Source organism: Aythya ferina, assembly GCF_964211825.1.
Source record: "Aythya ferina genome assembly, chromosome: 5".
Lineage (NCBI taxonomy): Eukaryota > Metazoa > Chordata > Aves > Anseriformes > Anatidae > Aythya > Aythya ferina.
Window position 1 is genome coordinate 44,126,165 of NC_140301.1, and position 14,848 is coordinate 44,141,012.

At 39.8% G+C, this 14,848-nt stretch overlaps 1 protein-coding gene across 5 annotated transcripts in view; it reads left to right on the forward strand.

Annotated features, from left to right (window-relative positions):
• The window catches only part of KCNQ1 (potassium voltage-gated channel subfamily Q member 1), a 342,658-nt gene that overhangs the window by 35,491 nt on the left and 292,319 nt on the right, over positions 1-14,848 (forward strand). For all 5 annotated transcript variants that reach the window (XR_014693723.1, XM_084521542.1, XM_084521543.1 and 2 more), the window contains exon 2: positions 9,882-9,972. Coding sequence is in view for 4 of the 5 variants with exons in the window: in XM_084521542.1 (XP_084377668.1) it covers positions 9,882-9,972 (91 nt within the window). In the remaining variant the exon portion in view is untranslated. The remainder of the gene's footprint in view (positions 1-9,881; positions 9,973-14,848) is intronic.

The window sequence follows — 14,848 nt, forward strand, 5'->3', positions numbered from 1 at the left end:
GTCAGGCCTGTGGTGTGCTGTGTGCGCTTTTGCCCAAAAAAGTTTTTCAGCCGTCTCTCCTGGCACCGTGCTTCTGGGTGACTTTGAGAGTTCCTTGGGACCGTGAGCCAGGCAAACCTGCTGCTCCTGCCTTGCTTGCTGCTCTAGCCACGCATGTGGTGTGGCCCTTTGAGGTGACGGGTGCTACCTATTCTCCTGCTGGGGCTGCCACCAAAATGACTTGGCTTGCTAAATAGCTGCAAAGCCATGGTTCAGCTCTGCTTTGGCTTGAATGCTGGCTTAAAGGCCAGTACGGGCTGAAATTGGTGTTGGTGTTCATTTTGCAACAGGCAGCGTTAGGGCTGTGGGTACTGGGTGTGCAGCAGGGATGTCTTCTGGTGGTGGGTCAAGCTTTCAAAAGTGAGCTGCTGCAGGACGTGGGTAGACCTGCATGTGTCAGAGGATGACAGTGTGCAGGGCTGTATGAGTTCCCTAAAGCTGTGTTAGTGGCCAAAAGAGTAAGGGACAGCTTATTGTCCTTGGAATAGCTCTGAAAATGAATTCTTTTCTCTGCTTTGAGCTGTTTTATCAAACGATGAGAATAGCAGAAAATAGTTCACTGTTTTACATAATTCTCACTGTATACTTTTAGCCTTCATGTAAGATCACTAATGACCCATTTTGTCTTGCTGAGCCCTGGGGTGCTTGTACACGCAACTGCAAAAATGCTTTAGGTTTGTAGTATTGAGTGATATCCTTTCCTAGTTGTGTATCTGCACTTGCTCCTCCAGTGACTCATGGTGCTTTGTTGGTGTTTCCTGCTAATGATCAGGCACATCAGACGCTTGTTATGTACTTTCTGAGGAGCACTGCAGAACTTTTTGCAGTCTGGTGGTTCACATCTTGAGTTATGCACTTGTTTTGAATGTAGCATGTATTTTTTTTTCCCCAGCTTCTTACATAGCACCTATCATCTTTTTCCTGTTCAGCCTTGCCTATTCTCAGAGGAACCAATACCTTGTTGCAGGATGCAATAACATTGCTTTTTGTGGGCAGTTAACCTTTCCTCTTGAAGCACCTTGACATCTGGTTTGCATTTCTACTGCAATCATACTCTTTGCCAAGGCCCTTCCTGCAATAATTCTGGTGTTGTGTCCTAAATGACTTTTGATTCATTGTGTCCTTTGTATTTTGGTATGCTGCCCATAACTTAAATTATTTTTACAGACTCTAATCTCCCAGAAGAGCTGAGTAAGTGTGATAGAAACCTTGCTTATTAGCTGTGTAGCTAACCTGTTTTTGTTAGTATCAGTCTACCCTGTATTGTATATTATTTACCTTGTACAACAAAAGTGCTTTCTCACACAGGAGCTAGAAGATAGTACTTCTTCAGCAAGGAGTCAAGGAGATGGTTAAAAATTATGCCATTGTTTCCTTCAGGAAGCACCAACTTTACTTTGCCTTGCAGTTGGAACAGATACATATTAACAGGAAACTCCATCTGATAGCCCTAAGCTAACGCAAACAGAGCATTCACACTTTGTTTGTCTGCTTGAGGTTTTTTGATGGTAAGTGACAGCTGAGAACAGTGATCTGTCTGCTAGCCTGACCTGTGTAGGACATCCGAGAGAGGAAGCGCATGTCGTACAGGCAGCTGTTGTGTCCAGTTCCTGGAGCAAATCGCGCTTCTCTGCATGAATACAAGTGTGCTTCCCCATTGCTGGGCATCCTCATATTGCAGAGAAGCTGGAAGATGGGCAGGGGCTGTACCCCTCCTACCTTCCCCTGCCTCGAAAACAAAGCAAAAAAGGATAAGACAAATCCATCAGGCAAAAATCATACAAGGAGCCTGGAGGACCAAGAGGTTAAGCCTGCAGCCAGCTTTGTTGTTTTTTTATTTTTATTTTATTTTTATTTTTTTCCAGTTCATTTATTACCTGGACTAAAGTCCTCGTTTTCATTCTTGTTGGCTTTTCCATCTCCAGCCACTGTTTGTGAAGGTTGCTGGTCTCTTCTAACTTCTTTCTATGGTAATTTCTTTCATATTTTGCCCTGTGTCATGGATCTAGACTCAGAATTCATGTTTTCAGAAGTGAAACAATTCTCTCATAAGCTAGTCATTTGAACTAGTTAGGTAGCACAGCTAATGCAGGAGGAGTTCAGCAGTTCTCTTTCAAGGATTAGAGAGTTCACAGCCATACTCAGAGAAAACAATATATATTACTAACAATTACAAAGTCAGCTAAAGCTATGAGCAAGGATAAAGTATGGGGCTCCTTCATTTTATTAAGCTACCATTGCCTGACTACCCTTTTCTTGAAAACAAGCATAAACCATAGCCTCTTTTTAGTGATGGAGAGCCTCTGATGTCCACTGCTTGCATAACTGAATGCTCGTTTAGCCTTCTATTAGTAGACTGCACTGTGCTCTTACGGTTTCAAGTCCTCACAGAATTAGTGTCTTCCCAGGGCTCATTTCAGACTTGCTGAAGAGTTCAGCAAACAATCTGTGCATACAGGGTCTTTGTGCACCTTAATGAATTTCCTTAAGGTTGAAAGTACTCTGCACAGTGAAATCCAGATTCTTTTTTTTTTTAAAGCAACTTTGAGTATCTCATGTTTAAAAGCACCAGTTGGTATTTGTACTTGACGCTGTACCTTGATGCTGATAATAAAATAAAATGACATCCTGTATTTGCTTCCTGCCAGTGCAGTTTAAGATCTGGAGTCCTGTCCTCTCCTACTGTCACCTGTCCTGCGTTTGACAAGTTCTGCCTAGTCCCCATCTAACTCCTACCTTTTATTAGAATTTTTATCCTTGGTTTTTGTCCTTAATCCCAAAATGTCTTGAGTGAAAGAGCAAGAAAGACCTGGTATCTAGCTGTGAAGAGAAATGACTTGATGAAGATCTGTATTAATGTTTGCCTATTTGTAACATGGAGCCATCGATGCAGTGTACTGCATGAGGTGGTAGTTGGGGATTTCAATTGACTTATAGTAATAGAAACCCTAGCAGGACTGATTTTTCCTGATGAAAATAAAATAAGGAAAGGCTTCTCTGGCCTAGAATGGGATGGGAATGCAGGACAATGAATGATTCTCTGTTTTCAGTGTAAAAGCCGGTGACTGAGAGGCAGGTATTGGGATGCAGGAGACTGGTGCTACTCTGGGCACTTCTCCAAGGAATATTCAGTTCATTGCACTAAATGGAATAGCTCCAGTAAGAGACTTGAGAGGTCCGCTGCAGCACTGCAAGGTTTCAGGGCACTTTCCAGGAATGAAGGGGAAGAACAGAACAATAATCTGAACCCGAGGGGAATCAGCAGTGTGATGTACAGAATGCCAGGTTGTTCTGTGTGCTGATGTCTTTGTTCGTCACTGATGTCTTATCTTTGTCCTCTTATGGAGTAGGAGGTATCTTAGGAAATCTCACGTTTCCGTCACAATGTGAAACATTTCTAGCACAGATCTCAAGGGAAAGGAAAATAAAATTTCTTTTCAAGGCGTAATTTTCTAGTTTTCCTCTGTATGTAGTTTTTCTGCAACTGTGTGCCTTATCTGAAGTCCTCATTGCAATAGCACTTTTCACTGCCCAGAAAGCTGCGCAAAATTGTCCTTTTATGATACCATTGACCTTTGTGTTCGCAATCTGAAGAATAATTGCGTGTCTGTGCCATAGAGATGAAAATGAACTATGATAGAGCATCATTATTTTGACGAACTAACATGTACTTGTTATGCAGCAGTGTTATAGTTTCCAAGTTATGATGATCAAGATAAGAACCTGCCAATATTAATCTGCGCACTTGTGGTGTTCATTCTCGGTGTTGTTGTTCTGGTTCTTCTAAAGCTGTACGCTTACCAGAGGTTACATTTTGGTTGCACTGCTTTGTTTACCAGTAAAACCTATCACAGCTAAAAGCTAAACGGCAAGGAGACAGGAGCTTGTGAAGAAGGTTTAGGTAGAATGCTACCAGAAACATAGAAGGATCCCACAGAGGTGGCTTATTGCTTACAGAATGTTTCTTTTTAGTTTCAGTCGTTTTCTCTGGTAGACAGGATGCACTAAAACTAGCCATTGACTTCCTGGGGAAAAAGAAGAAGAAAAAAAAAAGAGCACAGATACTTCATTTATAATCTCAAATAGTACTCCTTTTATCCAAGGGCACTGATAGCTCGGTACCTTCAAGACTTAATAGCTGTAATTCATGAAAGTAGTGTGACAGTAGGAGCAGACTAAAGACAGCTTCTGTGCCGTTGAACATGGGAAAACTGGCTGCCTTCCTGGAGGGTTAGAAATCAAGTTGAATTTCTAACATTTTAAATTTTCAATCTCATTCCTCATCTATTAAGTGTTCTTGAGGTTTCAGCTTAATTTAGGCCCCAATACCAAGCTTTTCTCTGTTCATGGAAAGACCCCAACTGAGAGCATGTACAAAACACTGCAAGCAGCAATAAAATTTGCCCACGTTTTAATACTTGTTTTTATTATGATATTTTCAGGTCTGTGAGACTATTAATCTGGTGAGGAGGTGCTTCCAGTTTGTCTTGTGGACCTTGTTTTAAAAACAGTTCCAGGTCATATCGCCAGGCATATTTTATAAAGCTTTATCAGTTCTCCTACCTGTGACATTTGCTAAATGAGTGTTATCTATCAGTAGGTGGCTAATTGTTCCATTGATCATTCCATGTGTTGTATCAAGCCAAAAAAAAGACATGGCAATGTTCTAAAACCAAAGATAAATCCAGGAAAGACAAAGCACCTCGGGGCAGGAGGCTGCACAGTACTGACATCTACCTGTGTCATGTTTCTGCAGCTTTTGCTGAGACTGGTGACATAGGCTACAGTCTGGACCTGTTCTTGAAGTTGAAATATATCCTGGAATGGTCAGAAAGAAGTAAATCCACTGCTAGCTCTTAGTATGTTCTGTCTGTATTTGCTATATCTTATTAAATGTGGTACATATACTACTGGCTTGTTGTTCACTCATCAGCTCTGTGATTCTTTCACAGAAATGCTCTGGCTCCTCAACCCTGTTTGAAAGAACAAGCTCTCTAAGTGATCTGGCTGGCTACTGCCAAATTTTGGTGTTATACTAATCCACATACATGTAAATCTACATACGTACTCTGTCATGTGAGTCTGTATACAGCCGTGTCTGTGCTTTTTCTGCTTAATGATTAGCACAGGATAGAAGCACGTCCCAGGTCTGGGTGCAAGCTTGTATGTACGTGAGCTCAGGTGTTACTGGAGTGCTGCATGCAGACAGCTCACACGTGCTGGGAAAGCCACGCTTCTACGGCTCCACCAGGTTTGCAGAGCTGGTGAAAGCCGAGCTGAAAAGACAGTCATGGAAACTGCTATGCTGAAATAATTTGTCCTGTATAGCAGCGCTGGCTCTTTGGCAAAAAGCGGCTTGCTTTCTTGTAGTTTGATGAAAATGGAGTTTGTGAAAGAAAACATGTGTTGCTTTGTGTCAGCATCCACGCTGTATTAACAGTGGTTTCGTTGACATATCCAGAAGTATGCAATTGATCAGACCCTTGCAAAATGCTTGGGGTTAGCAGAAACACAGCACTGTTAAGTAGGAGTTAACCACAAAGCTGACTACTTCTGAGTGGTGTTGCTGGTGCAGTGGCTGCGATCTCCCTGGCTGCAGGCAGATGGTGCTCTATAACCTGGGACCGGCTGTGTGTAAAGCTTCACGCTATCGTCTCATCTGCAACACCCGCTTGGCCCCACGATCTGAGCGTTAGATCAGAGCTGGTGGAAACCTGAACCCTTCATTGCTTTGCTTCCTTTCCTGGAGATGAGCACATTTGTGCACAGAGGGTAAATGAGCGATGGGTTTCAGGAGATAAGATATGTGTCTTCTGAGTCTAGGCGTATCTTTAAGACCCTGTCAGCTCTGCACGAAGTGTGTGAGTGCAGGCTGGGGTTGCGTTGCGTCTTTGGGATGGTTGCGGCCTTCAGACATGCAGCTGTTTTTTAAGCTGGGCATTTTGCTGTGACTTGTTTCACATAGCGTATAAGTTGCTCCCTGAAATTGTCCAGCATATTACAGTGAAAATAGACTTGATGCACATTAGGCTTCGCTTATCCAAAACAAAGCTCTTGTGACTTACCTCTCTGAAATTACATGGTTGATTAGGTTAGGGCTGATACATCAGTCTGCTGTTAAGTGCTTCTTGGTTGGTTTTAGTTGCCTGTTAGTTTGTCCACTCAACCTGTTAGCATCAAACAGCATACATGGCTGGCATCTCTCTCCAAGTGAGTACAGCTTTAGGAAAACATAGCACTAGTGACCACAGTAAAGCACTATAGAGAGTGATAAAGAGCTGAAATTAAAACATTTGCTTTGAAAATATACATGAATTTGGAGCTTTGATATTTTTCTTCTATTATCATGATTCTTTGACTTTTTTTTTCCCCCTTGTGGAAATTCATATATATTTGAATATTTGGGAATGGGAAAAAAAAAAGGCACACTTCTTACACGAGTAAGAGAAACTTCCTGAGGCCTGGCAGTTACATTTCCCCAGGGTGATTTTGACATAGAGCATATTTAGGTCTGAGGCAGAGCAGAGGCTGTGCCTGCAGCTGTTGTTTGAGCCTGCTCACTGAGGAGAGGGAAGGTAGCTGTTTAAAATAAATGAAAAGGTGGCAAAGTTTTCCCCTTTTCCTAGTGCCTCGCTCCCTTTTTGTAGTTCAGAAGTGGAAGAGGAAGCCACCAGCACTGGAACTAAAAAAGCATGAGAGATGACGTGGAATGGTGCAGGGGTGATGGATGGCAGGTGGCTGCTGCAGCAGGGCAGGGCTGTGGGGAGGGAGGTGGAAAGCACAGAGCTGTGTGCTAAATCCTAGCAGGTATGCACAGGAGGTTCGGAGGGATATTGTGCAAAGAACCTCTACTCTCATATTTCTTAAAACTTTACCAGCTTTGTGATTCTCTTGTTTAATCTGCATGGGTATGTATGCATGCATTCATAAGAAGTATTGTGTGCCCAAAAGGATAATGTGCTTTTTTATTGTCACGATGAGAACCTGCAGCTGTGTCAATTGGGGCAGAGGACTGTTAGTGAAATCTGAGCTGTTCCTTTTCTCATTTGTTTGTTTTAATGGCAGTTGCTTTGTTTTCTTGTGTCTTAAATTCAAGCCCCAAAGTTTGTCAAATCATCGCTTACACTGCAGCCTACCTCTTCCTCTTCATAGGTGTTTCCTTCAGATCTTGCTGAAGGATGTAGAGGAGGTCTAAAAATTCAGGCCTAAATTCTTGTATCTAAATCTCATGAACAGAAGAAAGTTGCATCAGTATTGCTGTGTCCTTTCTATACCAAATCCAAAATAAGGTAATCACAGAATTATCTAGGTTGGAAGAGACCTCCAAGATCAGAGTCCAACCTCTGACCTAACACTAACAAGTCCTCCACTGAACCATATCATTAAGCTCTACATCTAAACGTCTTTTGAAGACCTCCAGGGAAGGTGACTGAACCACTTCCCTGGGCAGCCCGTTCCAATGCATGATGAGAATGGGATATCCATTATGACCCCTTCAGGGTCCACTGACCAGCTGGAAAGGGTCTTCATATTAAAAGTTCACAATAAGAGCAGCCCATTCACTTAAGTACTGCTGAATATTTCATTCCTTGGAATTATACAGGAATAGTAACAAACTTGTCAGAAGTGGTGTGTGGTTTTCCCTTTGCATGTAACACCTATCCCGAATAGGGAGCTAATCCATGGGGTTTGTAGAGATTAAGGTGTTAACAATTTTTTTACAGGGTTTTGAACCTGTAGAGTGCTGTCTGGATGATGATTCCATCATTGTACTCTTTCAGCCATGGAACAGAGTCTACGAGGAATGGGCCAGACTGGTTTGCTAGTTCTCTTTGGGGGTGGTAGTAGATGTGTTGCCATCTTCCCTAATGCCAAAGAAGCGATATCTGACCTCAAATATTTGGCGTGAAGGTCTCTTGTGCTGTCATCCTGGAAAGCGCACAGTAATACATTTCAGGAGTTTTTCTGGAGAAAAGAGGAAAAAAAGAAAAAAATAAAAAAAAGGAGAGGAAAGGAAGAAAAAAGACTGAAACAGATCCATGTGAATGAAACCCCTTAAAATACATAGCATGCTGACTTGGTGAAGTTCTGTTGTCAGCCTTCGCTTCCCTTAGTAGCAACAAGGGAAAAAAAAAAAAGGCAAACAATTCCTCCTTCGGTTTACCTTGTTAATTAAGCACACAAGCTTTCACTTTTAGTCCTTGCTAGATTCTCTGTAGTTGCAGTGAGGTACGAAGATAAAGTCTTGGCTTTGGTGCCCTCTTGTGGTACAATGCATTGGCCTAGTTACACGTTTAACATGCACACTAATATTAATGAATATGCTAAATATTAATTGTTACTGCTCCAAGCAACAGCGTATGTCACTTAGCTCGAAGTGACTGAGTACTTCTGGGAATGTCAGATGCTGTCCAGAGACCCTCAGCTACCTCTGCCTTAACTGAACCCACTCATATCCATGTTCATATCACATGTTCCAGTGACTGAGGAAGTCTTATAGGTGGAACAGCTGGACACTTGGGCAAAAAGTGGTATGTTTCAAACATTTGGCTCATCCTTGTGCTCTCCTGCCTCATGGGTACACCTCGTTTCTATTAAGAGGAGTAAAAGTTAGAGATACAAGCTCAAGCAAGAAGGCTTTTGAGATAAATCAGAGACAGCTACATATTTATACTTTGCCTATGAAAAGGTAAATTCTCTTATGTGTATTTATATATGTGGTATTTTTATCCTATTAACTTCAGCTTATTATCACCACTTACTGGTTTGAGTTTTGTACCCAATTACTTACAAGCTGCTGCTTCACAATTTCATAATGCGTTCACAATATCCTTTGTATATGCCTACACTGCACTTGTGTGTGCTGCATTTTGATGCAGGCATTGGAGAATCTATTTTATGTCAGTCACATTATAATATCACATTTTTGCTTTCTTGAGTGCTTAGCCTTTCAAAAGGTTCACCCAATTAAATTCTTGTTTCTGTGAAAGAAGGTTAAGGCTCCACATGACTTCAGCTGGGCCATGACAATTTTCAGTTACTAATGTCCTGTTTTGGTATATACCTCATGTATTCAGATTTATTCATTGTCATTTCTCTTTTGGGAGTCGGTTGGCTGCGATAAAACCTAGCTGATAATCATTTCGGAGGTCTGTAAGGGGCAGATAATTTAGTTACTGTTTTTTTTTTTTGCAGCATGCTTCTGTCAAATGCAAAGGATTGGTGCAGAGGGAGTTGCTTGGGCAGGGGAATGAACTTTCCTATTCCCTTTCTCTTTCTGTGATGGTTGTTTTGAAATTTTATTTTAAAATTTGAATCAACCCCAAGTTATGTTTCAAATGCTGAATATCAGACTTTGTTTACCTGGGGCTTTTAGGGAAATGGTTGTTGTACAAGGTAGTGTGGGCAGAGCATATTAAGCTCTGGCTTAGCTGGGATTTGTTTTTGCAGTTTGATAGAATTTGCAACAGCAAAAGGCAAATATTTGAAACAATTGGTGGGCAGGTGTGTGATTCAGCCATAGAAGCTGTTAAAACAGTTACAGACAAGGAATGCTGTTATCTGGGGTTGGACAAGTCTCAGAGGTAGGTAAATAAGTCTGTTGTACAGTTTTAATTTGATAATTTTCAACCCAAAAACTGTCTGAAGAGAGAGAGGTTATGTAAGAGAAGCAGGAGCACCCAGTTTACTAGCTGTGTTTAAGATAATGTAATATCCATGTTACTTCTGTGTGTACAGATAATTAGTGATAGAATAAATATTTGTCCTCCTAGATTTTTATTAGACTCATTACACATTTATTGTTATTTATATTTATATAAATATAAATTTCTTTTTTACAGTTTCCTTATTGTGCTGATATGCCTTATCTTCAGTGTGCTTTCGACAATTGAACAGTATGCAGCTCTTGCTACGGGGACATTATTTTGGATGGTATGTATTAACGTGACTGATGCATGTTTGTTCTTGCAGTATTTCTTCAGGAGATCAGAATTTACACATTAAAAGCAATGTTTTTTATGGTTTACTTGCCATAAAGTTTTGTTTTTTCCCCCAATGAGTCCCAGAAACACCAAAAGTCATAATAGTACAAAACCCCACTTTTACCACATATATGGTCTATACTGAGGTTGTCTGTATTGTGTCCAGCGTGCAAGGTTTTTCTAATTAAGCTTGAATCTCTTGTACTGATCAGGGTAATCCATCATTCAGCCATGCCAAAGACTAGGTACCTGAACATAGGGAGAGAAAAATAATAATTGCAATTCCTTTCTTTTAGCAAAACTCTGATCCAGCTTTCTTTCACAAATGCGTAACTGGTATGTTTTTATTGACTTTGGAGTTAAGACAACATGTTCTACCTGTCCAATACCCTTTTTCTTCGGTAGAGAAAACTTAGTTACCTTTTCTTTGTTTCATCAGTGCTGCAGCAGGTACATATCAAGAAATGTTCCAAGAGTATTTCTGTGCTGCCAATTTAGTCTTCATTTGAGAACCTTAGTTTTGAAATCTGTCAGACATGATTTTAAGCACAAAAAACTGTTTAATTTGTTGTACCTCAGCGGTAAGTGAGGTCCCCCTGATAAATCCTTGATTTCTTTGTATTTCTTCAACCAGTACCTTATTTGTTCTGTGACGTGCCATTTTCTTTTTGTACTTTTTAAAGGGCTTTTTTTAACCCTAAGTAGTAGTTGTGGATACTTTTGCTAATTTCTCTGATTAATTTCACCTGTGATGAAATCTCAGTGAGACACTCATCTTTGTAATGTATCATAATATTTTAGTTGAAACATTGTGTTGTTTGAGTGAAATAACTTCTAGTGGCAACATGGCCTTCTCACATGATTTCATGAGCAAAATCACAGCACTCATTTTGTGTGTTCATAGCAGGTACTGTGTATGTGTGTGTATATATATATATATATATATTTACTTTCTAAGGAGTATGAATCAATGTTCCTGTTCTATATCACTTAAAAACTACAGTGAATTTTTAAGATGAAATCCTACTGTTATAGTTTCTTGGAAATTCAGCTGTTGTATGTTTATTTAGTGTTGGCACATATAGATATTCTTTTCCTAAACTGTGGTGATTTTCAAGAAACTTAAGATGATTGCCAGTGATCCACTGATTCAAAGCAGTAGATGGGCCAACATGCTCTCTGCTCTATCCTGTCTTGGTGGGACTTTCAAAGAAGTTGTGGCACCTTGCAAAACAAAATAAAAATGTCAGAATCTGGTTTCTATTAGCTTCTACCTAGTAAAATTTCCTATACCGTTCTTATTTCAAGGTTTTTGTGCTTCAGAGACATAGTCATACAAGATACTATAATTATATGAAAACAAGGGCTAAAAGGGTTGCCGAGATTATATGTATATATTGGCTCTTTTTTGTTCTGGAGCTGTTTATTATTAAAATATTGCAATATCATCTCCCACTACCAAAGCAGGAAATTGAAGATATGTTACCAATAATTTTAAGTATTTTAAATTGGATCTATTTTTCATAACAATAAGAGAACTGCAAACTTACCCTTGTTTATTTTTCCAGTGTTAAGTTGGTGTTCCCATTGGTGTTCCAATTTTAGACAAAAAGCTTACAATTAGCTGTTGAATCTTTCTCTACTTGTCACCACACTTCACAGGGCAAAGAGCCTTGATGAAAGCTATACCTAAATGCAGTTGTAATGGGAGATTAGGAGAGAATTGGCCTTTTGTTAGCTTCCAGAATGCAGTGAAAACTGTTTAAATTTGCATGTGTTTATTTTATCTTTTTTTCACTAGATGGTGCTGTTGGAGGGGTTTGACTACAGTTACTCGTTGGCACTTGCCCAGCGTGAGCTGGCGTCTGAGCCAAGACTCTGAAAGGATCATCATTTTGGAGGGTATATGTACACTTGGCCCATTTAAAAGAGTGGTGCGGGAGAGCTTTTGCCATGACTCATAAAGAGAATGTGGTATATCTCTGTAAAAATTGATTTTGAGACTACAATATTTAAACTATGGAAAAAAGTAATTCTGAGATGTATGTTCCCAGAGAGGCCATATTTTTCTTTTATTTTCATAAGCAAGGATTTTATGGTGCCAGAACACAGCAGAATGCTGTTATCTCAGCATGATCTAAGAAAATCCAAGTGCCTGATCCAAGGGGATTAAATATTCTGCTGAACCAAGGGATATTTAGTGTGCCTGAAAAAGCTATTTTCTTGTAGGAATCTCATTTCAATATTGATTCCAACAAAAAAAAAAAAAGTAACAGTATGTTTTTATGATGAAAGTATAAGCTCTTTCCAGCTTTTTGTTTTCTGAGTTCCTTTTCTGCTTTAGAGTACTTCTTAGTGAAGAGGTTAAACAGTTTTTAAACATTCAAAAGGCCTTCAGTAAAGAAAAACAGAAATTATTTTTTTGTGGTTGATATTTGTCTTATTAGCTTTGAAATAATTCCTACAGCTGAGAGAGAGTGGCACAGAACTGAGGCCTACAATATATCTATATTTTATTTCTTGCTTTAATATAAGCTTTTGTTTGAATATGATTTGCTGGTGTTTTATGCACCCCGTGAGAAAGGAAGGGAAACATACTTACAGCTTTTGAGTCTGAAGGTAGTCTTCACAAAGAACAAATGGATCAAAATGGTCCCAGCGTTTACCTTCTGATTATCTTTGTGGTTTGAGAAGGCCAAGGCTTGTAATCTGGACATTAATAGTTGTTCTTATTTTCATTATTTTTGAAAAATTGAATGAAAGTAATGCCTGTAAAGGATGCCCAGGTAATAGGCATTACAGGCTGCATCTACCGACTGATGCAGTCTCTGTGAAGAGCAGCTCTGGATGAGAAAGCTCTCAGTTTAAGCCGTGCTTTACATCCATCCTGAAAAAGTCTGAGGGATCCAAATCAGATGCTTGTAAAGTGGAAAGAAGATAGTGTTAGTGGCAGCTGAACCAATTTAATGAAATGGGTTTAAAAGCAAACAAATAAGGCCAAACCCCTTCTTATTGTTTAGTGTAGCTGAGTACTGAGCAGTTGAACAATAATGTCAGGAAGGAATGAAGAGGTAATATGTAAGGAAAATATGCTAAGACCAGTAAAGGAAAGATGAGCATTTTTTTTTTCTTTTAGATGTACTGCGAGTCAATTGTAGAGGGGAAGTATAGTTTTCCTTTAAAATCTGTAGAGGGCAGCATTGGACCATGCTGTGCCCCATTTGGGGTAGCTGAATTCAGACATTGGATGATGTCCTGAAGTAGGTAAAAATATCCTTTTGGAAGAAGTGAACTATTAATAAAAGGATGGTTTTTCACATGGGTTTGGGGAATTTTATATGAGCAATAAACAAAAATAATTCTCCTGGGGGAGAGAGAGGTTGAAGAGAAGGGCTGTGTAAATGTTGCCGCCAGAGACAACTCTCACCACTTTGTGGCTACAACCACAAAGTTCATGTTGTTTGGCCTGATTTCTCATCATCCGGATGGCTGTAAGGAAAATGTGAGAACAATTAAAGCTTTCAGTGAAATGAATTGGACGCACATTTGCACGAAGGAGAAAGAAACAGATACTAAACTTCTAAGCACACCGAAAGATTTCCAGTATGCTTATGTGCTTCCAGATAGGCTCTTGCCATCATCCTAGGTGTTTCCTTTTCAGTGGGGAAAAAAATTGTTTGGCTCTCTGTAGTTACCATTGAAATTTATTTTTAGATTTACATGGTACAAATAACCAGTGATTTATAGAGAAGAAAACACATCTACATATCTTGCATATATTTCTTCTAGCAGGTTCAAAATGTGCCAGGCTTGAATTCTAATTTTAGTCTGCTACAATGGAGCTTGGATTTGATAAAGATAGGTTTGGATGCAGAGAATTGGTTACTTCCATTTCTGCCTGTTGTAAGAACTATGTAAAACAAACAAGCAAGAAACCTTTTCTTGGCCTTCTGCACCTGGAGTTTGCTGGTGCTGTATCTGAACACAGTCATTTAAAATAAAGCCTGCAACTAAGTCACTGTAAGCAAAGGAATCAAAATTTGACATTTCTCTGCCTAACACTTTGGGATAACATGACTACAAAGCACCAAGCATTAACTGGGTCTCAGTCTCTGAACACAGGCTCTGGTAAGTGTGACCTTCTTCAAGCTTGCTGGGGAGCTAGTGACAGATTGCAGGCCAGCACAAACCAGTGGTGATGGATTGGTGCTGTCTGCTGGCTACCTGGTGGCCTACATGATCCGACATGGTGATATCCCTTGCTGACAGCATGAGGGTATTGGCCAATATCTGAAATGAACACAGTGCCAAATTATCCTTTTGCTCTGAGTAACCCTCCTTAGCTTTTCATACACAAATTGCAGTAGCCTGAGAGTCTTCAAAAAAACACTGCTTTTATGTTGTGTGTAGTATGTTGAAAGATAGGGACATGCATGTTCCAGAGTTCACCTGTTCCTCAAGAGCTTGAGTTTATTCTCGCAAGTAGTATGGCCAGGTTTTGTTTATTTTTTTTAGTACAACTACACTCCAATAAAATCTGTTCAAAGACATGCGTGTCTAAGAATCACTAAAAAATTAATAAAAATGCATGTTTTATTAACTTTAAATTTTGCTTGCTTTTGTCAAGCTTTCTACTTCAGGGTTAAAGTTTGAAGCTTTTCTGGGGTGTAAATCCACGTCAAGCTCAGAACGTTTGCTTGGTAACTCTAGAAGAAAATAAACTTTTTGCTCAAATTTGTACATTTTTTTGCTACTTAATAGTTTAGCAAACAAACAGATGAATGCAAATTCCATCTTGGGGAAAAAAGTAGAACTATGAAATACTG